The sequence below is a fragment of the Vulpes vulpes genome, chromosome 9 (assembly GCF_048418805.1).
Source record: "Vulpes vulpes isolate BD-2025 chromosome 9, VulVul3, whole genome shotgun sequence".
Lineage (NCBI taxonomy): Eukaryota > Metazoa > Chordata > Mammalia > Carnivora > Canidae > Vulpes > Vulpes vulpes.
In genome coordinates, this window is record NC_132788.1 from 62,746,678 (window position 1) to 62,772,411 (window position 25,734).

The 25,734-nt window shown below is 44.2% G+C and overlaps 1 protein-coding gene across 2 annotated transcripts in view; it reads right to left on the minus strand.

Annotated features, from left to right (window-relative positions):
• LMCD1 (LIM and cysteine rich domains 1) overlaps window positions 1–25,734 on the minus strand; it is a 58,215-nt gene that overhangs the window by 20,629 nt on the left and 11,852 nt on the right. Inside the window, exons 2-3 of one of the 2 annotated variants that reach the window (XM_026016925.2) lie at window positions 8,253–8,341; window positions 2,322–2,577 (exon numbers count right to left, since the gene is read on the minus strand). In XM_026016925.2, the coding sequence (XP_025872710.1) occupies window positions 2,322–2,577; window positions 8,253–8,341 (345 nt within the window). The remainder of the gene's footprint in view (window positions 1–2,321; window positions 2,578–8,252; window positions 8,342–25,734) is intronic. The other variant, XM_072720353.1, reaches the window with a different exon arrangement.

The window sequence follows — 25,734 nt, forward strand, 5'->3', positions numbered from 1 at the left end:
CATGTTGTAGACCTGGGTGATGGCTTACCCAGACCTGGGCGCTGGAGGCAGATCTGCGTTTGGAGCCACCCAGCATGTCCTGGTACTGCTGTTGTTGGATGCCACCCTCTGGCCCGGATCTGCCCCTGTCTAGCCCCTGCAACTGGTAAAGGCCAACTGACCACGCGGTGTTTCCCTACCCGTAAAATAATTCCTACTTCACATGGTGGCTGAGCTCACAAATGCTGACCTATTCTTTTAAAATGTTTTTCTTAAAAAGTACAGCTTTTAAAAAAGTAACTTTGCCAGTCTCCACTTGATCTAGAAGGGATTTCCCCATCTTTCCCTCACTTAAGCTATAGCTTAGAGCTGTGCTGCTCAGACTCTCTATGGTGAAGGTTTTTTTGATTGATTTTTCCATCTATTGCAGAATGATTTGTGGGCTCGCTGCATGAGATGAGAATGTAGCTCATGCCACATGAGATTCCCACATGAGTCTGAGCATAGTGGAATTCTGTTCAGTGAGAGGAGTTCTCTGATCACAGGCATGGATGTCAATTGCTACTAAATCTCCCCAACATTTATTCTCAATTTCTGTACCTCTCGTTGTAGGCCAGTCACAGGATTTTTATGGCACAGTGTTGGTCCATAGACCACATGTGGAATGTCACTGGCCAGGAGGGTGACGTAGCACAAATACTCATCAAGCCTACTATGTGCCCTGCATGGTGCAAGGTGTTGGATAGGATGGGGCACAGGATAGGCATGGCATCTGCCCTTTTGGGGCCTTGCTTCACTCCAGTGAGAGAGATGATAACTAAGCAAAGACATACATAAGACAACCATAGCTTGCAATCAAAGCTTCTAAGAAACACTGGAGAACTGAGAGAAAAAAAGAAAAATGAGGGCAGCCTGAGTGGCTCAGTGATTTAGCGCTGCCTTCAGTCCAGGGCATGATCCTGGAGACTTGGGATCGAGTCCCATGTCGGGCTCCCTGCATGGAGCCTGCTTCTCCCTCTGCCTGTGTCTCTGCCTCTCTCTCTCTGTGTCTCTCATGACACAGAGTAAATAAATGAGTAAATAAATAAATAAAATCTTAAAAAAAAATGTAGCTGGAGGATAGGTGGCATCTGCTGTAGACTGGGTGGTTAGGGAAGGCCTGCCTTGGACCTGTCAGAAAGACCTAGCCATGCAAAGAGCAGGAAAAGGACATTTCAAGTAGAGGGAACAGCAAGTGCAAAGTCCCTGAGAAGGGCAAAAGCCTAGAGCATCCAAGAGCAGGGAAGAGGAAGGTCAGGGCACTGTAAGGTAATGAGTAAGGGGTCACGGCTGTTGGGGAGCCTGTGGTGGGGATATGACCATGCAGGACTCTGAAGCCTCTCCTTTTTTTCCCAGAAGACATTTAATTAAATGCCAGGCTTGCATCCCTAAAATCGTAGGACTTTTTTACTCTCATTAACTTGTAGAAATCACCTTGGCCTTTGCTATTGCAGGTATGATCTGGGGCCAGCAGAATCAGCATCACCTGGGAGCATGTTAGGAGTGTGGAGTCTCAGACCAGCCCCAAGCTCACTAGATGTATTTCTGCAAGCTGTCCAGATAATGTATAAGGTTGTTGAAATTTGAGGGACACTGGTCTGGTCCCCGGGGTCTTGAAGGTGGCTGCGTGCGGCATTACCTGAGGAGTCAAATACCCGTATCTGTTGATTCTGATCCTGTAATCTAGAGCTTCTGATTTAATGGTCTGGGGTGAGGCCTGTGCATGGGGACTTGTTATGGGTTTTTGTAGTGGGCAGCCAGGATGTGACTTTGTGCAAGTCATTTCTCTTTCTGGACCTTGTCCTTCTCTGGGTGCTTCTTCCCCAGGGTTGTGTAAAGCTAGTTCAGTTCTCCCTTCAAGCCCAAGAGGTCTCAGTGGTTAGAGAAAAGAGGGGACTGTTTCTGTGCTCCACTACAGGCCTGCAACGGGCATATCCCAGGCCACTCTGAGGAAAAATGAACATCTCACACATGAAGACAAGCACTCTGAGAGTCTGGAATCACAAACCATCCTTTGTTCAGAAATGGGGAGCCCAAAGGGAACCATGAATGACCCTGTACCAGAGCTGGAAGGGCCCTTTATAATTCTCAGAAACACTTCTATCCATTTCCTGGATGAGGAAAACCAAGGGCTAGACAGTTTTCACTTCAAGATCACATAGTGAGGCAGGAATGGGCTTAGAATCATATCTATTCCTATCATTTCTATCATCTCGCCTTCTTCCTACCTTGTTGAAATTCAGGCATAGCTAACATTTACATGGATAGGAGAACAACCCCTTGGTTGGAGGATGCTGTCTTACCAGTTTCTGGGTGACTCCAGGGGGGGCCCACTCATAGGTGATGGTGTCAAAGGTGGGATCTTTCCCAGTGGCAATGGGATTGGTCATGATCATCCGATTCCTCTTGTAAATCCGGATGCCGTCCCCACCTTTCACCCGGGCTGTGAGGGTGGAATACTTGGAGTCCATCAGCAAGCGGCCAATTTTCCGATCGTCTTCCAGCTCAGAGCTCAAGCAGTGATCCTCATGGCTGCATTTGCATGACTTGCATATTTTCCTGGGGTGGGAGGTTAATTGGGACAAATGAGATCAACCTCCAGAGAAGAGGAGCAGAGTCTCTTGCTGGTAGCATCTGCCTTTTTGAAAGCAAGTTCAAGGTTTAACTTTAGTAACTTGGAAAGGTTTGCAGCAGATGAATGGTAACCTGAGACCAAAAGGCCTTGGGATTGGGAACTGAGTTTAGGAGTTGGGAACTGAGTTTAGGAGACTGTCCATCAGTCGGTCTATCGGGAATGTGGGATATGACTTTTGGTGGTAAAAAGAACAACACATTTTTACTCACAGTGATTATGACAGCAAAGGTTGGTTCATTCATTAGAGATGCTTGAAAGCAGGAGTCTTTATGATCTGTGGGCTGAACCTGGCCCACAACCTGGTTTTGTAAATAAAGTTTTATTGGAACATAGCCATGCTCAATTCATTTACATATTGTCTGTGGATGCATTTGAGCTAAACAGGCAGACTCGAATAATTGCAACAGAGACCATGTAGCCCACAGAGCCTAAAGTATCCATGATCTGGTCTTTTGTAAAAAAAAAAGTTTGCTGACCCCTGCTTTAAGGAAATCTTGAAATGGTCTCCCAAGATTCATGAGCCTTGGAGCTTCAACAACTTTCACTCTTTAGCACTCAAACTGAAGTTAGAACACAGCTGGAAATTTTCTTCGAAAAATGGGTGGATAGGACCCAGGGGGAAGGGAATGAGCTCAGGAAACCCCTTAGGCTGGAGAGATTGATGTTTGCTGGCAAGGCTCTGCTGCGAGGCCGAGAGAAGGAAAAGCATCCTGGGGGAAGCGTCAAATTCACTCGAAAGCCTGATGCTTCTCTCTGACAATTACAGACTACAGCATCTGGCTGCTTCGTGCCCATGCTGTTGAGGTTTTGAAATCCAGAGGGTTCAAGATATAGAGGAAAACCACTTCCCTCCCTTTCTGGCCTGACACCTGAGGCGTGCTGTATCATGGCTGCTCTCACGCATGAGATTTAAAAACTTGTTAATAAGTGAAGTGAGCAACGTCAAGCCCTGCGACACGGATGAGGCAGGCCCGAGCAAGAGAGAGGTCAGGGCAGTAGCACGAATGCTTCACAGCCAGGGATGCCTGAAGGAATCCTCCTTTTCTTCACCAGTAGTTCTAAACGCAGGTCAGTTCTGACCCCGAGGAGGCATGTGGCAATGTCTGAAGACATTTTTGGTTGTCACAATGGGGTAGCTACTGGCTTCTGTGGGGTAGAGGCCAGGGGTGCTGCTAAACATCCCATAATATATAGGATAGCCCCCCCTCCACACAAAAGAATTAGCCTGTCCAAAATGTCAACAGTGCTGAGGTTGAGAAACCCCTGTCTAATATAAAGGGAGGGAGGCCCCACTGCAACCTTCCAGGAGTGCACAGTTGGGATCGGGGAGGGAGAGAAAATCAACAGAACTGTAACTGTAAGGCTGGGCCATAGGAGGGTTTCATATGCTCTGGGGTGGCTCTGTTGATGTGGACCAGTTCCCCCAGTATGTAGGTATGTGGCACATGGAAAGAGGCTCAGTGTGGTAAGTGTGGGACACAGCAGGTTACATTTCTGCAGTGCAAGGCTGATTCTTGTTTTTAATGCAAGAAGCTTGTAGTCCAGTTTCACATTCAGTGGGTTACAATTTGAGAAATGGTAAAATCGATGAGCTCAAGGATAATGCCAGTACTCCAAAACAGAATATGACCCTAAAGATGATGTGGGGCAAAAATAAGCAGTTTTTTCTTCTGGTCCTCATAAGAAGGGGTTGCTTATTTTATAGAATTGGGGCATTTTATTAATAATAAACATTCCCTTTCCTCTCCTTTTTATGAGCCAGGCATGAAGGAGACGGTTTCTCCAACATAGGGGAGAGCACCACTGGTTTACATGTGGGGAGTGACAACAGCAGAGGAGGAAGTGGTAGGAGGAAGAGGAAGGAAGTGAGGGAAAGCCTGGTGTCCCATCAGATCCTCTGAGCCCCATTGCCTACCATGCATGGAGCTGGGTGGAGGAGCTGCCGTTTGCTTTTTTTGTTAAATAAGACTCTCAGGATGCTATTAGAGATGTGGCAAATGCAAAACACTTCAAAATGGAAAATGTTGACGGATATGAGATATTCTTTGAAATTGTGTCAGTGTTATTTCTCCTTTTATTCATATTGTCATGTTGCAAGGCACTGTTGCTGGGATTCCATGGATGAGGAAGACACCTTCCTAGCCCTACTCTACTCTTTCCGGGCACTCAGACTGAAGGGGACACAGACACAACCCAGAAAGATCCTCAATAGTATTAAAACAGCTATTTATTCTTCCTAGGCTACCAGCAATGGAGGAAAAGGCAAAGCCTTGGGCTCGTATCTCATCCTGAACACTAGCCCAACACAGGCCCATGGTCAAGTTTATCATCTGACAGCGAGAGGGCTAGTGGGTATGAGGAGTTGGCAAACTACATTCCATTAGCAGAATCTGGCCCATCACCTATTTCTGCACAACCTGTGAAGCAAGAATAGTTTCTACATCGTTATAGGGTTGAAAAAAATTCAAAAGGTTACTATCTTATGACACAAGAAAATGATATGAAATTTGAATTTCACTCCTGAAATAGAAATTTATGGGAACATACACACATTAATTCATTTACATATTGTCTATGGATGCTTTCATGCTACAAGGGCCACGTTAACTAATTGTGTTAAGGACCAAATGGCCTGTGAAACCTAAAATGTTTATGAAGAGACTGTTTACAGGATGTTAGCTGACCCTTGGTCTATTTGACAAGTTTCAAACTTTGCTGCACACCTAAATCTCCTGGGGAGCTTGGTAAACTTGGAGATGCCCTACCTTGGCCCCAGCAAGTCAGATTCCATGGGTCTGGAGTTGGATCTGGACAGGGATACTTGCAATCCTGTTCAGAGGTGATTTGGATGCACATCAAAGTGCCAGAGTCCCTAGTTGGTTCCTTTCAGAAATTTAAGCAGCTCTGGTTGACTTTCTCTAGATTGTCTCTCAGAAAGCAGAGGAAGCCTAGCTCTGAGGGCTAGGCTCACTCAGATCAGTGAAGATCCACTGCCCCTGGGAGAAGATGCAGAGTTAACATGTAATTCCTGGGGCAGCAGCCTAAGCTGGCATGGAGACAGGACCTCATCACAAGGGGTGCCATAATGAGGACACCAGGGTGATCCAAAGAATGACCCCTGAAGAATGTAAAATTTTGTAATCTCAAGAGCCATTTTTCATACTATTATCTCAGTTTTTTCATACTATGTCCCCTCCTTCCCTCAAAGCAGGGTTTTTCTCTATTTACTGAAGCCAGTGAGCATTAAAAAAAAATTAAAGCTATTAGGATTATGATTATATATATATATATATATATATATATATGAATCTCTGCATGCAAGGAAGAGACTTTCTGTTGGGCTCTCTCTGAAAAGCCTGGAGTCCTGGACATGTGTTTCCCTCTGCCCTGAGGAGCAGTTCAGCACCTTGAGGTTGGCTCAGAAGGCCAGGGAACCTGGCATGTCCATCTGGGAAGCAGGAGGCTGCAGGCTGCTAGGGGAGCCTCCCCTTCTGTTTTCATGATTTGCTGTTTCATGAACGTCTGCTCTTGCCTTCACTCTGTACCCTTCGAAGTAATTCTACCATCTGTGCCACTAATACTAGTATCATTCTAATTCTGCTGTGTCAATCATTAATTTGATGACAGATAGCTTGCCTCAAACTATGGATTGCGAAGCCAGAGTGGAGCCTAGAGCATATTGTCTCTAGCATCCCCATTTTTCAGAAGGGAAAGGCGAGGCTTACAGAAGGGAAGTGTTTGTTTCAAGCAGAGTGAGGAGGTTAACTTGTCCTGTGATTATCAGTCGAGGGACTTGCTCATTAAACCAGGCTGGCTGTCACTTTGGTTATTCAAATACTAAAACTACTAAATGTATGAGAACTGGAGCATAAAAATGGTTTCACACTGTTCCAATGTGGCTTGAATTCAGGTCTCCATTAAAGTTATTCAAACTAAGACAACACTTGGTATGTGGGACCTGAGGCTACAATCTGCACTTCTCAAGGATCAATTCACTTGATGTTCAAGTCCTTTGCAGAATGGTGGGGGAATGTAGAGATTAAAACAATGCTGAGACTCCTGGTTACAGCCCCAATTGGTAACCAACTCCTGGTTACAGGCTCAGAATTGCCCTCCTGCCATAAACAGCTAGAAAACCAGACAAAATATGTTAAATGACCCTTTTCAGATGTCAGACAACAGGCAGCAAAGGACTGATCCTTTAGAGGGGGAAACATTGAACTGAGTCAGTGGGTGTTTTTGGGGAACATTAACCCCTGCCTTAAAGAGTCTAAAAGGAGGTATCCCAGCTGTCTTTGGAGAGCTGATGAGCAGTCAGCATTGTTCTGTGACACCCTGATGGCAGATTCAGGACCAGGGGGTGAAATGATAGGGAAGCTGACTCTCCTCAAGACCAGAAAGGGCTCAAATGGCCAGAATAGATGCGTGGGGTGTTCCCCCAAAGGGGAGTGTGTTCGCTGTGGGAGGAATTTGTGCGGGGGATGGAGTGGGGTTTGGACGACCTTGAAGGTCCCTTGCATCCAGAAGACCACATGAGCTCCTGTGAGGTTGAGGACTGTCAGGGAACAGAGTCAAGGAATAATCTCGTGCTTTGAACAAACACAGGACTGGTGAGTGTTTGAGAACATGGTGTGGGGTTCAAGAAGACCCAAGTTTGAATCCTGCCATGTATTGCATGTTTCCCTGCTACCCCCTCTTGGTTTCCTGACTTGAAAAATGGAGAAACTTTTCCCTACTGCTCAAGGTTACTTCAACGTTTAAATGTAAGAGACTTGGTTCAGCTCAACAAATGTTTTTGCAATTGCCATCTCACTATGGAAGTCAACAACTCTGAGACAATTACCTCCCAAATTGTGCTCCCCCACTGAATGTCCAAGGAAACCCTCTGGCAGGGGAGATAAAAACTCCCTCTTTGCTCTCTTGCCCTACAGAGGTTAGGCTGTCTCTCCCAGGGCTGCTGGGATAGTCACACAGGCTGTGCCCTGCACAAATCCAGTGGGCGATACCCACATAGATGCTGATGGTAACAGTGCCCGGAAGCTGTGCAGTATGGCAGCCCTACTTCTGGCTTTCAGAGTCCTCAATGAAAAACAAGAAAAACTCTGCAGATCCAAGTCTAGCTGTATCTTATGGCCCTCCTTTGTGGGTATGAGTATACTGCGGCCTGGTTTTAAAGTATTAGGGACACAGTGACTTTTATTTCTGGCCTGGGGTCCTCTGAGGTCACAAAAGGGGCAACAACATAGTACAGGGGGATCAAGCACATGCACCAAACCCCAGGATAGAGCAATCTGGAGAGGACCAGGCACCAATTAAGAGGTACCCACATCTTCCCAGTATGGTATTTGGTGGGCTGAGCTTGGAGGCCTCCACCTTGAAATGGTGAGTGAAGCACTAAACTCCTTTCTCATCTTGGCTCCCAAGGACTTCTCAGTCATTTCTGAATTGGGCCATGCAGGAGTACATTCACTCTGGAGCCAGTCCTCCCTGAAACGCATGCATTGTAAGCAGTCGCAGCAGAGAAGAATGACTAGGGGTTCCCAGAAAGGACAGCCAAGAAATGAAGACAGGCATAGCCTCTCCTGACAAACTCTGTTACCTCCATGGATGTGGCTCAAAGCCTGAACACGTCCCCTTGCATTTCAAACAAGGCACACCTCTTGCTGACTGCTGCTGGCCCAGGGACATCTGGAAAAGAAGACAGAAAAGAGGGTGTTTTCCTTCCAAATGTCTTGGACCGGGGATGCTTGACCTCTAAAAGACTTGGCATGCCAGCAAAGGGATTGTGTGGGGTTCAAAGGGCTCAAGATGAATAAGCCATCAGTTACTGTTTACCAAGAATGGAGAAGACCAGCTGGGAAAGTAGCCATAGAGCAGGCAAATGTGGAAGGGTGGGGCCCTTCCCAATAAAAATGGACCGAGGCGGGGTCTTTCAGAGCTGTTGCCAGCAAGCCCATAGGGTTCCCTTGGAAACCCCCTGCTGCGAGGGATCATCTGCTCCTTCCTCCACATTCACCAGCTCCCCTGGTCCACTTGTCACTGGAATGGAATCTTCCAGTGAGTGACTCCTCTCCCTCATTTATTTGTGATTTATTGATAGGGTGGGATTAAACCAAAGCTATAGGCAGACACAAATGTTCACGCTGCCAAATGTTTACAGCTCAAAGCATAACAAATATTTTGCTAAAACATGGAAAATCAGGAGCATTTCAAGACTGGTTGTCCTCTGAAAGGAGAACAACACATGGGACAGGTTTTACTCTTTGTCACCAGCTGCTGCCGCTGCTGTGTTGAGACCCAAATGCCCGGATGGCTCTCAAATCAGCAGCATCACAGGAAGCTTGCCAGAAACACAGCCCCTCAGGTCCTACCCCAGCCCTTCTGATTCAGAATCTGCAGTTCAACAAAATTCCAGGAGATTCGTATTACATTAAAATTGGAGAGCCAGTGGATCTGCTGGCTAAGAAACTTACCTATTTCTCCACTGGGGGCGGGGATGACTTGCTCCAGTTACGTACATGTATTATGGTTTTATCAAGAACAAGGCATAAGCTCCTCACTGAACAGACTATTGATTCATTTAGCTATTTATTTAGCATAGGGATACATCATAGGACTTGGGTGTACCCTAGATTTACTCACAGACAAGGGGGAGACCGAGTGAGAAACACGTACTTATCACTTGCTCCTGAAAGGGTAAGTTTGAAGCAAAGGAAACTGCCCACTGTGTAGCAGAAAGGCATGGACTTTGGAGCCTGGGAGACCAGGATTCCAAACCCAGCTTCATGACTTAATAGCCATACTGGCCTTGGACTAACTGGGCTTCAGTCTCCTTGTCAAATGGGTATGAAGATGATATATGTAAAGTGCTTATTCACACTGGGTACTAAAAAAATGGGAGCTGATGTAATTTTGCACACAGACTGTAGGTGCACAGAGGAAGGGGTGAAGAAACCCGTATGGGAAGTCCAGGGAGGCTTCCTAGAGGAGGTGACTCTGGATGGGGTTATACAAGAAGAGCAGACAGAAACAGAGAAGGGATTTCTAGAAGGGAGAAAATGTGCACAGGAAAAAGATGCAGAAGGGCATGATGTGTGGGATGTTGCAATCTGAGCATTACTCCTTTACTCCCTTTGCTTTTAAATGGGGGAAAAACCAGCAGTGGAACTTGTGAGACCATCCTCATCGCTACTGTTAGAATCCAAAGAAGTACATGAAAAGACACACTTATTCCTCACAATATTTCTCTTCTGTACCTCAGATCTTCCCACAATGACTCTAGCTCCCATCTCCCACTTGACAGCTGCTGTTTATACCATGTCCTCCCGGGCTTCACTGTTCAAACACACATTCGCAGCTCTGGAGAGTAAGCGCCATGCTGCACATATTTGAAAGAGAGCATGTTCACCTTTGTGCCTGGTCAGTGCTAGGTTCTTGTTAAAAATGAAAAACGAGAGGATGCCCCCCGTCAAAACTCATCATCCTAAGCTGGGGAGCCTTCATTCACAGGTAGAACTCTGTTCTCTAGAACCCTGGCATATGAAACCTCGCAAGCTTCCACCTCTTGTTCTGCTTCTGCCTCTTGTCACCTTGGATTCTACTAGTTGAAACACAGTGATCCTTTCACACTTAATGTTTGAGCGATTCAACAGTTATTTTGGAAGGTATACAACTTATGAATAAGGCTTCATTGTTGGATCATTTCAGAAGGACCTAGAGGGAGCAAAGCCTGGAAACAGAAGAGCTGTGTGGAAGCGTTTCATAAAGGCCAAAGCACCCTGCATGCGAGCATCGCTGTTCTTCTAACAAGTGTCTGATTTAGCAGTCATCCTATAAGGGGATTAGTCCTGATGCTTGGCCGGAGAGCTGAACTGCTGGCTCAGGGTTTGGCTAGAAATAGTGATGTAAGGCAGCACAGCACAGCAGAGCACAGGCCTGTGGGGCAGGGGGCTGGCTCCATGGTGCCAGCTCTGACATTTATTAGCTGTGCAGCTAGAGGCAACTCATTTCCTCCCCCGGCCTAAGTTGCTCCTCTGTAAGATGAGAAAACTGGCCTGGACTGAGGTTGCTGGAATCCTGTTCCACAGAATCCTTGTTCTGTGAGATGTCGCAAAGTGGTTGTTGATGGCTGGGAGTGGGAAGGATTACATGATCAAATAAAAATGGTGGACACGGGATGTGAAGTGGCTTTCAGAGCCTCTCAGGGGCCAGCCTATGTGAAGAGCAAGAAGAGAGGTGGAGGGACGCTGGGGTGGCTCAATGGTTGAGCATCTGCCTTTGGCTCAGGGCATGATCCTGGCCCGGGGATCAAGTTCTGTATCGGGGCCCCTGCGGGGAGCCTGCTTCTCTCTCTGTATCTCTCGTGAATAAATAAATAAACTCTCAAAAAAAGAAGAAGAAGAAAAGAGGTAGAGAATAGGCAGCTATTTCAAGTGAGGAGGTCCAGGCTTTGGGGTCAGAAGGCCTGGATATTAGTCCTAAATTTGTTCATTTCTTCTGCTGGACTTGGGCAAGTGACTAGACTTGCAGAGTCTCCATTTCTCCCTCTGGGTTGTGGGGATAATAAGAGCCAACCTGTCTCGTGGAGCTACTGTGAGGCTTAAATGGGTTGCTGCAGAGATAGGGCTTAGCATGCATGTATTATGCACGGAGTGTCTACTCTTCTTGTCAGCACACCTTGTGTAAATGGTCTGGGAGGCCCTGACTCAGACATTCAAAAAAAAAAAAAATTAATTCTCCAGCTTGAGAATTCTGAGGAATTTTAGAGGAACTACTTTCTAACTCCACACCTCATATACTTTCTTACTGTCTCCTTTGCTTCATGTGTATACGTGCTGCCTCTCTAAGTGCAGGAAGCAGAGAGTTGGCCTTAGTCTCCATCCTGCTAGTGGGACAGTTTCCATGGCGATAGAAGTCCGTGGGAGAGAAAAATAAATGGCCTTGCAAGGAAGAAGCAGATTTGGGCCATCAGGCCACACTTGCAGCCAGTTTCCTGGCCGACTGCTTAACACAATAAATAGCCATTTGTCCCCTGCATGTCATTCATCCAGGAGCCAGACAGACCCAGCTATGTCGGACACAGAAAATGATGATCCTGTTTATTAAGGAGAGGAAAACATCAACCAGAAACAGTGCTTCAAACAAGATATTCTGGTTTATAAACAGTAGGTTTCTCTGATGTGGACACCGTCTCAAAAGAAAGATGGTGCAGTGGCTGCTCACAGTGGCTCACAGTAGCTGAAAACAGAAGAGCTTAAAAGGAGTCATCACTTTAAAAAATGGGTTCCTGGAATGTAACATCTATTCTATCATTTTTCCTGAGGGAAGATAACATGTTTTGACAATTTTCTTTGGCTCGGGAGAGTGGGATATTGTGGAACTGAATTGTGTCAGGGACTTAAAAGGACTCAGCTCAGGCCAGGAACCCTGGGGACACATGGGCCAGGGGCAACAGGCCTCCTTCCCACTTTGAGCATTTCTTCCAGGTGAACCCCCAGGGGAAGTCTAATGGGGGGAAATGTCACCAAGAACAAGGTAGGACAGAGATGAAGGGAAAAGAGAGATGCCATTTGGAGTTTAGGAATGAATGTGGGACTTGGGATTAGACCGTGAGAGTTCTCCCATATGTAACTTGGTTTCCTCTTCTGCAAAATGGGTTTTCCCTGCCCCTTTTTTGCCTCCACAGGCTGTTGTAAGCAGCAAGTCAGATTAAAAGGTTGTTCTTAGTGTAAAATATTTACCATTGTTAAAAAAATTATCCAAAACTCGAGTGTAAGGCAGAAAAGTGGGTGGCATGTCCTCTCAGTATCATATGGTGGCAATGACATTGGCCCCTGCTCTGCACCCCCTGCAAGGATTATCTAGGCAAATTTACTTTGCTTTACTCCAAGACTTGGTGAGGCTACATGTTACCAGATTTTTGTCTGGTAAACATACAAATATAAGGAGTTTTTGTCTTTTTGAAACAGATGAAGGTTATGGTTTCTTGTCCTGTTAGACATTAGCTAGTTATGTACCTAACCCATAAATCTTGTCCTAACATTAAATTGCCTATAAATACCCAGCCCCTAAAATAATTTTTGAACTGGTCTAAATATCTTACTTCATTAACTAATGAATTAGATAAACCTTTTGCTAAGTTTCATTTTATATTTGCATAAGAGTCACGATCTTACATTTTTGAAAATTATATCTTCACACCATCACATGCCCTCCTGATCATCTATGGGTTTGCTTTCTGAGCTAGGGTGTTCTGAATATTGCCACTAAATTCTATTCCAATCCAATCACTCTGCCTCTACAGGTAAGCTCTATAAGCATATGTGTTATTAAAGATTATTAGCCAACATGCTTTATTACTTGAAAACAAACCCTTTCCTCCTCACCAAGGAGAGAAGGTGGAGTGGAAGTAGTTAAGGGTGGAATGAGGTGAAATTTATGAGAAGGTTTGGAAAAGAACTGCCATCATAAACAGAAAACAATGCTGCCAGAAACTACTCTACTGCTAGCAACAACTCCAAAATGTTAACAGTTTGACAATCTGTGGAGTGATTTTACTTACTTAAGCATTCTCTTTCAGAACACCTATGACAACCTGTGAAGTAGCATCATTATTTCCAATCAACAAAGGATGCATGACAGACAGAGGAGAAGCAACTTGTCTATTCTGAATGGTCTAGACTGACGCTCCTATGGGGAAGGTGTGTGTGTGTGTGTGTGTGTGGGGTCTCCTAACTCTACCCTCATCTATACTGGCCTTTAAGCAAAAATGTTATAGCTTTCTTAATGATTCTGACTGTAGCTAACATTTATTGAGTACATTTTATGTGCCGTGCATATGCCAAGCATTCCATAAGATTTATGGTTGATGACCCTGTGGGAGAGAGGTACTTTTAGTGACTTCATTTTCAGATGAGGAGGCAGGCCCAGAGAGGTTAAGCCTCTTTTTCAGGATCCAATAGCTAGTAAGTGATGGAGCCAGGAAGTGAAACCAGGTGGGTCTTACTTCAGAGTTGTGCTCTCATCTCATCTGCTATGGTGCTTTCCATCGAGGGTATAGCACTTGACAGTTTACAAAGTGTATTTACATTCCTTATCTCACTTGGTTTTCACAACAACTTTAGGATGTAGACACTCTGCATTTGGCTCATGAAAAAAAAAAACAAGCTCATAGAACTGATGGGATTTGCTAATGCTCAGGACATAATTCACACTCATGTCTTTGGAATCCAGATCCTATGATTTCCTACCACACTGGGAGTCTCCAGACCTCAGACTGCCTCCTACAAGTCTAGCCTTGACTCTGGGCATTAGGCCAGTTGGGCTCAAACAGACGGGACAGTGTGTCTATAGGAGTGGGAGGTTCAGGTTAGGGTTGGGGGCAGCAGTACAAGGCCATGATCACCTTGGTCCTAATATTTCTACCATCCAACTCTGTTCTGCTGAATAAACTAAAGTACAGATGTTCAAGGCAATGGACAAGCCTCAGGGGTAGCTGAAGAGGCAGTAGCCAGAGGAGAAAGTGAATCAGAACCACAAGCAATGCCTGTGGGAGAAAAGCACCAGGACATTGGCTTCCCTCACTAGAAGCCCAAGTGAAGGGCAAGTGGTCACGTACACTTAGTACCAGACCAGGGAGCTGGAGCTCCCACTCCAACCCCAGGCCTCCAGATGACTGGATACACAGTGGCTTGGGAGACAAGATGTTGAGAACTGTCTTCTAGAAACTCTTAACGCTTTAAAAAAGAACAAAACCATCATAACCAAGAAGCAAGTCATATCTGGGTTTATTCCCAACTCTTAATAGTTTGTTTATATCAAGGATACTAGCACCCATCTCATTTTGAAGTTGTATTGAGCTACTTTCAAAGGGATAAACGTTTTTGAGTGTTAGATGTCACCAGGCTCCCATGATGTGGTCCAAATTTATCTGTTTCTATTTCCATATCCTCTACTACTTCTATGCAGATTCTCTTTCCAATCACCTGAGCCTCCTGCACTTCTCCTAAATATACACTGGGGTTTTTGCTCACATTCATGTAAACCTCAGAGAGCTTCAACTCCACCCACTCTTTAGGGACCAGCTCAGGAAGTCCCATCTTTTTTCCATAATAAAAACAATTAGTCACAGCTGCAACCAGTACTAGGCTTTACGGTTCTCTAGTCACTGGGCTATGCCTGAGCTCAGCCAAATACTATACCTCCTCAGGTAGGGGGTCTTGTGGTGGTTCTCAAAGTGTAGTCCCTGAGAGGTACCTCCGAACTGGTGAGTAGTGCAAATCCTTAGTTTTCACCCCAGACTCACTAACACAGATAGATACTCAGTGTGGGGGCCCTGCCATTTGCTGTTCTAGTCCTTCAGGTGATGTGGATGCACAAGTGAAGTCTGAGAACCCCCCTGATCTTTGTTGGAATCCCCAGGCTGTGTGTGAAGTAAGTGAAGGGAAATGGACTGTCTTGGTTTGCCTGAGACTGAATCAGAGCCCAAATGTCAGGCTGATTTAGTGCTGAAACCGGGAAAGCTCTGGACAAACCATGATGACCAACCATGATGAGTTGGTCTCCCTAATTAAGAACTATTCAAAGAGGTCAAATTAAAGTGCTGGTGCTTAGATTTGGACCCGCAATCTCCATTTTAATTAAACCACTGCACAATCAGTGATGCCGAGAACCCTTTCCCTGATAGTTTGGGGCCCTGACACTTATTTTTCAAAGAGCTCCTACGACTGTAGAATTACAAATGCAGTCAGTGCCAGGAATTAGAATAAGACTGTGCCTTGAGTTTGTAGTTTACTAGAGGGATTTGGCCTGGTCTGTGTGTGTTTGGAGGCAGCGTTGCTCAAATGAATCAGACACTCTAATTAGCATAAAGATCAGCCTGGATCTAACTAATATGAAGGTTCTGGTCTCAAGCCTGGGATGAGCCTGATAGGCCATAGTTCTACAGACCTCCCAGTGAAGCTGCTGCCGCTGGTCCACAAACCACACTTTAAGGAGCAAGGGGCCACATCAGCGGTTCCCAAACTGGTCTGCACATTAGAATTACCTGGGGAGATTTCAACACTTTCAAAGTCCTGGCTGCATACTGGAGCAATTTAGCCATAATCACTGGGGAGGAGCCGCAGGGCTGCGGTCATTCTGGAAGTTCTCCGAAGGATTCTAGTGTATGGACGAATTTGGGAACAACTGGGTTTCCCCATTGTACTTTCAGCCACCACAACCTGGACTCAGGGTCTCAGTGCATCGGTTTGATGTCTCCTCCCGCACTCTGCCTCCAGGCCACTGTTCCCTACAAGATGAGTTTCTACAGCACGACTGACTTTTGTTATTTCATTTTGGTCCCTTCTTCGCTGGCACAAAACCACATCACAGGCTTTCATGCCAAATGCAGGAGAAACTCTCTTAATAGCCAGACGGAAGGGAGACAACAGCCCTCCCTCTGCTTCTAAATTTCACTGGCCGGCTGACTCCCTGAGGGACTCAACACTGATGCTGAGATCCTTTGCCAGGCCTGAGGTCAAAGGTGGTCCTTCCCAACCCTGGGGCCCAGGTATGGACTGAGAAGTCCTGCCAGACAGAAGTGCCCAACCTAGGACACCGAAGGCCCAGAAGGTCACAAGCTGCACCATGGAACGTTGTCTCTCCTCTTCCCCGCCACTTTAAGAAGCGTGATCCTTTTGGAGAATGACCTTGCTGGGAAGTATAATGAAAGGCCTTACATTCACTTTCCCACTCAAAAACCCTATGGTTTTGACAAAGTCTGGACTACTTCTTCCATTTTCTGAAGCTCTTCAATGACTGAAAGAATGAGCTGCCAAACAGCTTTACAAAATCTTAACAGGGACGCCTGGGTGGCTCAGCGGTTTAGCGCCTGCCTTCAGCCCAGAGCGTAATCCTAGAGTCCTGGGATCGAGTCCCACATCAGGCTCCCTGCATGGGGTCTGCTTCTCCCTCTGCCTATGTCTCTGCCTCTCTCTCTCTTTTTCTCTCTGTGTCTCTCATGAATAAATAAAATCTTAAAAGAAAAAAATCTTAATAGAGTAATGAAATCAGTACATTAACCGGTACAATAACTGTCCATCCTTAACGTCAAAGTGATATTTGCTGCCCTTCCTGAACATAAGCCCTCCCTGTGACAGGTCCTGTATGCTACCAGAGGTAGGGATGGGGGCCCAGAAACCCTGGGATGCTGGGTGAACAACACAGACTCTTTCTAATCTGTTTGCTCTTACATTAGGGGGACTTTTGGCATCCTATTCCATAATGTATATTTATGTTCTTTTCATGTAAAATGGGTGTTCCCAATCTTGCTCCCTCCAATCTTAGGTACAACTACTGCTCTGTGTTTATCTTCTGGCTTCTGGCTCACTCTCCCCCCTATTGATGCTTGTACTGCGGGGTGGGGAAGTCTCAAGCCAGGGCTTCAGTCTGTGGCCAAGAAAACCATTTCCCCAAATAGGAGTTGAAAAGTGGGGCTTGTAGCTTCAATCCTGGGGGGTTCTTTTATCCCACCCGGCCTTAAGATGGCTGGCTTAGAATACAGTACACCAGTCAGAGGAGTGAGCAGAACTGGCTGCTGGCGGTCTTGTTCAAATTTCTATTCTGCACTGGCTAATCTAAGTTTTCTATAATGCCATGCAAATTAGCCAGGGAAACAAATTAGGATAAAGCGCCTCGTAAAACCATAGCAAGTCTCACAAAGCCAGCAACAAAAACCATGTCAACATCAGAGGTCATATCTGGGGGCACAAGTATTCTTCAGGGGACTGTGTGTGTACATGGATGTGTGTGCAGATGTACATGCATACACGTGTGGGTATGTGTCCAAATCTACTGTTTTTACCCACAAGGTTGCTTCTTGGGCATTTCTAGTCTTCTGTCTGGACAAGCACAGATATAAGGAAATCACTTCAACTTAGATACCCTTTTCCCGAATTGTGTAATAAGGATAAAAATGCACAGACTAAACAAATTGAAATTAGCTCAACTGATCTCGTATTCAGAATTCTATGGATGGAAAACTTGTTATTTTTCCTTTTTGTTTTTAAAGACTAATCCTATTTAAAGCAACAGAAAAGGAAAACATTTGGTGGGTGATGAGCTGATGGCAGAAATGCTTGAGTTGTCAGTATTTCGGGGTAAAGATTCAATTATCTTTCTTATTAAATGGTTTGTGTGTATTAAATTGATTCCATGGACCAGCTGTGGTTGGAAGAATTAGTCTGATGGATTTAGCCCATGATGTTAGTTAGGAGTGTCTGGTGTCCCAAAGTTTTGAACAAATGCCCAACAAAAGAGTACTTCTTACTCTCTATAAGAAATGTGTGTTTTTTTTCTCTCTCTCTTCTGTCAAGATAGTTTGTGCAGGCATGACTGTAGGAGAATTTGTGTTTGGGGCAAAATACACCATGTTCTTCTTACTATTCTTCCTCTTACTATTCTTCCTCTAAACATCATGTTTAATACATAGAATTAAGTTGAAATCAGAGCTGCCAGCAAGGAGAAACAAATTCACAGAATCCCAGTACATGCTTCTCTAGAGTGTGTGGAAAGTTAGCAGAATGCTTGGTCGGCCCGGCCCCTTAAGCGTGGTGAAAGAGGCCTATTGCTCCTGTGTCTCCCCAACCCACTATCCCTGAAATAGATCCTAATCCTTCTCTTCAGGTTTCTTGATGAATAATGCCCCTGGGGAAGTTCTAGAAACCACTAGCCAGTTCCTCCTACCACTTCTTCAGGAAGCTTTCCCCTTTAAGTTCCTAACCACCATGTATGACCTATTATACACCCATCCACCTGTATGCACACACACATGTGCACACATCCACACATATGCATGCACATGCAGCCTTCTTTGGAACAATTCTATACTTGCAATCATTTGTTTGGTTCTGTCTTCCCCTCCAGGTAAGGAAATTATTGGAGATTCCTGAGATTCACATCATGTGTGAATGAAAAGGGTTAATCCAGCTATGAAAACTGAGTAGAAAAGCAAATCCATATGTGGAAAGGGAAATATGAAATGAAAGGTTTCTCTGTTTAAGACCGTGCTCTTGCCTCCCTCTCTATCCCCCCTCCTGTCTCTTTCATCCAACCTTCACTGATTTCAGACTGGTTCCAAAAAAGCAGGAATGCCCAGACCCAGGGCCATGAACAGAGTAGGCACATGGAAGCCTGCCTGTGGGCAACAGCTGACCCATCCTTACTGGCCACATCCTGTATAATCTCCTCCCGATTAGAGCGAGATATTGCAATCATACTCCCCCCTGTTGTCAGGCCTGGTTGGCTAAGTCTGCTAGTAATGTCTACCTCCTACCACATCATTACTTGGCATAATGGAGCAGACGCTGTGAGTGCTCTGCTAGCCAAGATAGGGGATTACTGCCCACTTTTCTTCCCTTCTGTCTGTGTTTTGGTAATTTTACTCTTGTATTTTTAGCACTTCATCAAAAATAGGCAAAGAAGCAATACGACTCAAATCAGTACATTTTCCAAGGGTTTGTGGCTCTTGGAAAGGCCTGACGTGAGGGACATTTGGATGGAGGAGCTATAGAGATTCCATGTGACAATTCACAGGGCTGGGCTCCTTTCCTGCTTAGCACTGGCCAGAGCCCTTGAAGGTGGGCAGCCTTGAAATATTCGTAGAATATCTCTTATCTTCGCAAGGTGATAAGGCTGGGGTCACTTTGAAATGGGAGAAATATGGAACGAGGCAGAAAGTTCCAAATCCAAAATTAAGCGATTAATGGCTGGATGACTGCATCTGTGTAATGGCAGTGCATGGAAAATGCAGGAGGTTTTCAGGCCCTGCTCGGACTCTGACTCCTTTAACTTTCCTTTGGTAGAGCAAAAATGATGGTGACTGAAAAAGAGAGGAAATCAGCCTCTATGCCGCCAGCTTCTTGCTGACAGCTGATGGGTACCCATGGCTGAGTACAAAGCAGGTCCACAAATTTTTTGTATAACGGACCCTGCTGGCTGAAGTGGTAGGATTTTTAGGATTGAACTGATATTTTTCTTTGACACCAGCTCCCTTTGAACTAGCTACAGATGCTGCCCAGGCTAACATGAATAGCGAATTGCACAGACTGACAAAACCATTCTTTCCTGTTTTTGAGAATTGCCTGTTTTTAGACAAGTCAGCCCATTATTTGAGGGGTGCATTGCTTCTTTAAAAAAAGTCACTGGGGAGAGGGTCCTTCTACCTCCCCCCACATCCAGACTTTTTATGGGTCTCTTTTGAGACCACCAGGTTCCCAAAGTATGGGCATTGTTTTCACTGAAAGGGATTTCCATAGAGCAAGAATGGACCTGGCATTTCTTGCCAAAATGTTTCCAGAGGCTCCAATGCTATCTTTTTTAAACTTGTCTTTTTTCTTTCATGGATCAGCCCTGCCAGTTCTTGGGAAGATGTAAGTAAAGCCACTAGGCTCACTCAGAGCCAGAAGTTATCCAGCCCTCTTGGGAATTTTATCGGAGATTTACCAAGTGGTTTGAGGGAAGTTAAGATAAAAGAAAATAAAGTCCTTGTAGGGTTTCTTTATTCTCCCCTCCCCCATTTCCTAAATGAGAACAGGCTGTCGGTGTCCCCAGGCCTAATACCTTCAGGCCATACTTGGAAATTAAAATCTAATTGGCTTCACGGTTCTTAGGTTTCGGCCCTTAGTAGACTCCTCCTCAAGTTAGAAGACTGCGGGCTTGAGGCTGGCAATACTTAACTTATTATACCTCCCTGGTTTTATATGACTCCTGATTTTAGTGGCTGAATGTCTTAAGAATGTCTTTCTATAAGGATATTAATTTGGTGTGTGTGTGTGTGTGTGTATGCATGTGTCTGAATTCTTGCAGCATTACTGATCTAAGGATAACACACTTTTACTGGAGTTAATTTTGGAAATGGAGAGACATAGCAAACCAAGTTGGAAGTTTTTTTTAATCTTGCTTATCTGAATCTTGATATGGTAATAGGAAGTGTGCCATGTAAAAGTACGGCACTATTACTGAAAGTATGAAGGCTTTGCTTATGCAAATGATTCCTGCTGGGAATCTCACACATAAATTCTTAGGTGAATTTATGGGAGTAGAAGCTTTGAGACACACACACATTTCCTTCAGCCAACTTTGGTGCCTTGATGTTAAGAAACTACTGTGTTTCGAATGTCTTTAGCAAGATGGTTTCTTGGTTTAAAACAGAAGTACCCTTCTTATTTTTCCTCTTCGTTTTCTTCACTATCGTATGTTTTTCAAACTAACATTAAATATATTTTCAAATATTTCATCCTTTCCTTGATTTTCCCCCCAATGAGCTTTCTCCATAATGAACTAGTTGCACATACTTTATATAGTGGAATTCTATGTTTAAGAAAATCTGACACAAGGAAATCACAGATTCTTAAATGAAAACACCTTACAGAGTATTTAGGTCAAATTTTTCTAAGCCTAGTTTTATGAAACTGCAATTAGCAGATGGTCATTCACTTTGCAAATAATTTGCTTTCAAGGTCTCACCTTTGCAGCTCATCTGACACAATTAGAATGCAAAATCAGAACTATAGAAGCCAAGTCACTTTCCAGAAAATTATCTCTTGAATAATTTTAGGATTATTCTTTTAACCATATGCCCCAGAAAAGATGCCACTTTCCTGTATACCTGAGTCTGCCCATATGTAGTTCTTTTTGCTTTGAACATTTCTCTCTCCCTATACTCGACTCTTATTTATCATTCAGGTACCCCATCACACTGTCTTATGAAACCCTGTATTTTGTACTGCTTTGTAGTACCCATCATAATTGTAATTATTTAATTCTTATTTAATCCTGAATATAACTCCTTAATGACATTCTTTCCTGCTAGACTGTAAGCTCAATGGGGGCAGGGGCCCTATGTATCTAGTTTATTGCTGTATCAGCAGTGCCTCACAGACTGCCTTGCACATAGTAGTAGCTCCTCAGTGAACATGTGTTTGACTAGCTTCTTTTGTAACTTTCATTTTTGTCTTCAACCAATGCCTCTTCAGTGCTACATTAAAAGCTAAAGTATAATAAATATTCTTCATCTGAGGCTGATGCCGACAGGAAGAACTGGAAAAATAAGACTCACCCTGATTTCCTGCAGTTTCTGGAATTCTAGTCTTCCCTGATTGCCCAACCCTTCTCAGCCCTCCTCAATGGCTCTCTCCTCCCCTGTAAGGTTCTAGAACTGGATCTTATGCTTCTCCTTTATGCATCAATGTATGCAAATAGCTTCAGCTATTCCCTCTGACTCTCATTGTTATCTCCAGGAATGCTTTTGGTTCCTGGAATCTTTTCGTATGACAGAAGTGCTATCTTACCTTCTTTGCCACCAAACCCACTGGTTCTCTTCTGTTTATGGTATTCCTGCCCATCCAGTCACCCAGACCTGTGGTCTGCATTCTGGTCAGTTGTTCAAGGCAAGTAGACATGGAAAGAAATGTTCTTTTTCTTGGGCAGGATCCAGCTGTTCCTCTTTGAGGGGTCCATTTCTAGTTTGTACCATCCCTTCTGGGGTGTATCCCAGAAGGTAGGAGATGCTCCTCTGATGGGAGAGCCATTTTCTGAAACTTCTGGAAGGTGACTCACCAGATAGAGAAAATCAGACTTCTCTAGAGCAACTCAGAATGTAGCAACCACAGGCTTCTCCATGAAACAGAATATATACAAGCACTGGGAAATTGTGAAAACTTAGGCCAGCCTGTGAGAGTCGTTAAGCTCTGTGGACTTTCCATGGCATTTCTGGTCTTGGCTCATTGCTTTGGAATATCCCTTTATCCACTTCTGCCCTTGAAATGATTTGCTGGCAGAGCACTGGGGGAGCACCGTTCATGTTGGAGCTTGAGGAGTTGAACCTATGCCCTGGCTACTTTATCACTACCCATGTGACCCTGGTGAGTAGTTTCTGCTCTCTGAACTTCGATTTCTTTTCACCTTTAAAATGGATCATAATTCCTACCAGCTTCACGGGGCTGCTGTGAGAATCAAATATGACACTGCATATGAGATGTTGAGAAAACTGAAAAGTACTATACAGATTAGGGATAAACAAGTATTAGATGTTCAGGAAAACCTATGTTGCTCCTTCATGAATTCTGTCCTCAATATACCATCTGTGTGATTGTTTATTTCCCTTAGAGTAAATTAAAAAAAAAAAAAGAAAAACAACTTATTTCTTGAAAAAAAAAAAAACCCTTTACCATAAATGTATTAAAACATTAAAACAGAAGGTAACCATAAAAAATATGACAAATATGAAACATCATTACATTCCAGCTAATACTATTGTCTTTTAAAAGGTCTGAGCCTGAGGGCTACTCCCTATCATGGCCCATCTTTCTGGAACCCTGCAAACATGTTACATATAGATAAGAAATGGCATAGAGGGAAGTGGGAGAGCTGTGGATTGAATTACCCACATTTATTTCATGTTCATCATTTAGCTATGTCACCAAGGCAATTTATTTAATCTGAATCTTACTCATCTGTAAAATGAAATTTCTGTAAACATTAGGAAAAAACTATGTACCACAGTGCCTGGCACATGGCCTGTGCTTGATAAGTGGAGTTAATATATCCAGTAGAAGAGCAGAGCTTCTATTTTAATCCCTCATATCAAGGGCAGAACTTAATAAAATTTTTGGTGTTTTTGCTTCCGAGGAGTATAGAGTGACTAATAAAACTGAAGAGAAATTCGGGGCTATTTGTCAACTAGCAAAGTAAAGAGGTGACTTAAAGTGATTAACTGGACCATCCAGACTTTAGAAAGATGGGGAAAATATCAACCAGCAAAGCAATTTCACTCAGCAAAACTTTGAAGAGACTATCCACTCTTTCAAAAGAGTGTTCATAGTGTCCAGGGCTAGTCTAAAATTATAAAGCACTAAGAGGTGGTGATATTAAGCACTTTTTAAAAAAGGAGTGCCAAATCTAAGTCTTCAGGATGAGAAGAAATATGATGGGTCCAGGGCCTTCTCAGAATTTCTTGTACTTCAAAGAGTATGTACTTGGCAATGATTCTGCTACTTTCCTGAGTTTGGTCAACGTGGCTGAGGGAAGGCAAAACTCTTAAAATCCACACAGATGGAACTTCTCCACTGGCCCTATTTTGGTATAAATATTCATCAGGGACTAGAAACTTAAAGTCGATATCGGTCTGAGCTATGAGTGGTTTGGACTAAACTTCAGCCAATTCTCAGTTGTCCCGCTGGCTCTCGTCTCTCAGGAGGGCCAACTCTCCTGAGATGTGGCTGCTGTTGTCCAGAGACCTGAGCCAACTGCCGCCCTAGACCATGGAAATCATTGCAGTTTGTTCTCAAGAAACTTCCAGCCAGAAAGAGGGGGCCCTCTGGGGTCAGATGAAGGTTTAAGTCAGTTGTTTGAAGGAAGGAAACAAATCAAGGCTTGGCTCAGCCACCATCCTAAAGCCAATCCTTTTGTAGGCGAGTCTGCAGGAAGATAATTAAACGTGGGACCAGGCATTAAAAATTCAAGAGTCTGGTTTGGAATGGTGCCTTCCCCCAACTCTCTCACTTTCATTTCCTTTTCATCTCCAGATTCTTCCTAAATTTGCCAAAGAGTCTCCCTCCCATGTCTCTGGCCCCACTCCTACCATGCTGGTTTTGATCTTGGTCCATGGGTCAGAAGGTTTTAGATTAAGCTGCATGGGTAGGGATCCCACTGACGGGTGCTGGTCTCATGTACTCTATTCCATGTCTGTCTTGTGTCCTTTGCCCTCATGTTCTCTCTACTTCCACCTCCTCAGGATTATTTGTCTCTACCAAACAGTTTCCCAAAGTGGTTGTATCTTTTTGTTTTTTAAATATTTATTTGAGAGAGAGAGAGTGAGAGCCAGAGAGAGAATGCATACACAGGGGAGGAAGAGCAGAGGGAGAGAATCCTTAAGCAGACTCCCCACTGAGTGCAGAGCTCCACAGGGGGCTCAAGCTCACCATGTGGGAAATCATGACCTGAGCCAAAACCAAGGCTCAGATGCTTAACCAACTGAGCCACCCAGGTGCCCCAGCAAAGTGGTTGTAACATTTTACATTTTTCCTGGCAGCGTATGAATTCTAGCTGCACCATGTCCTTGTCAATACTTGCTACTGTCAGTATTTAATTTTATTAGTCTTCTGGTGGTGTAATGCTGTCTCCCAGTGCTTTTGTGTTTTTCTGATGAGTAATAACATTGAATACCTTTCCTTACACTTAGTAGCCATCTAGACATCTACTTCTGTGACATGCCTGTTCAAATCCCCACCTATTTTTTTAAAAATTGGACTGCTTTTTAAAAATTGATTTAAAGGAGTTATTTATATATTCTCAATATAATCTTTTGTCTGATATATGTACTGTGAATATTTTCTTTGTGGATTGTCTTTTTTAGTGGCATCATTTAATGAAAGCAAGTTGTTTTTGGTGACCAGCCTTCATATTTATTTTCTGAACATCCCTTCCAGATGGAAAAATCAGCAGGATATACGATTTACATTGCTCTCTTACTGCTCTAGCATTCCATATAGTAATAAACTATGACAAGTTTGTAAATAATTTAAAAATCTTTTAAAAAATATATTACCTCTGTTTATCAAGGTTTTCTTCTTTACCTTCTTAGCCTTCTCTGATTTCTTATCATCTCCCTCTGCCTCCAATTCTTTATAAATCAAGTATTTCACTTGTGGATCAGTGATGATTTTTCATGAGTATTTATGACATGGGTTTGGAGTTCTTAGTGCTTTTGAGATGCCTATCCCCTTCTTTTTTGCCAGGTTTTTGTACTTTAAAAGCTCTTCTCCAAGAAATAGGATAGTTCGGTGGCATAGAAGTGGCCTTCCCAACTGGGTGAGATTAGAAGGAGAGGTAAATATGCTCAGATGGAGAAGGTGGCATGAGTCACCGAGCTTATGTCAAAACAAAAACTGGGGGCTGTCTGTTGGCTATCTCACTCAGCTAAAAGCTGACACTAGGTCTCCCAGAAGGCAGGAACTAACTCAGGAAACAGGTGCTTTGACCTTAATCCTGAACAATACAGAGGACTTGGTCAGCTACCAGAACTGGAACATTAGAAAAAGTGG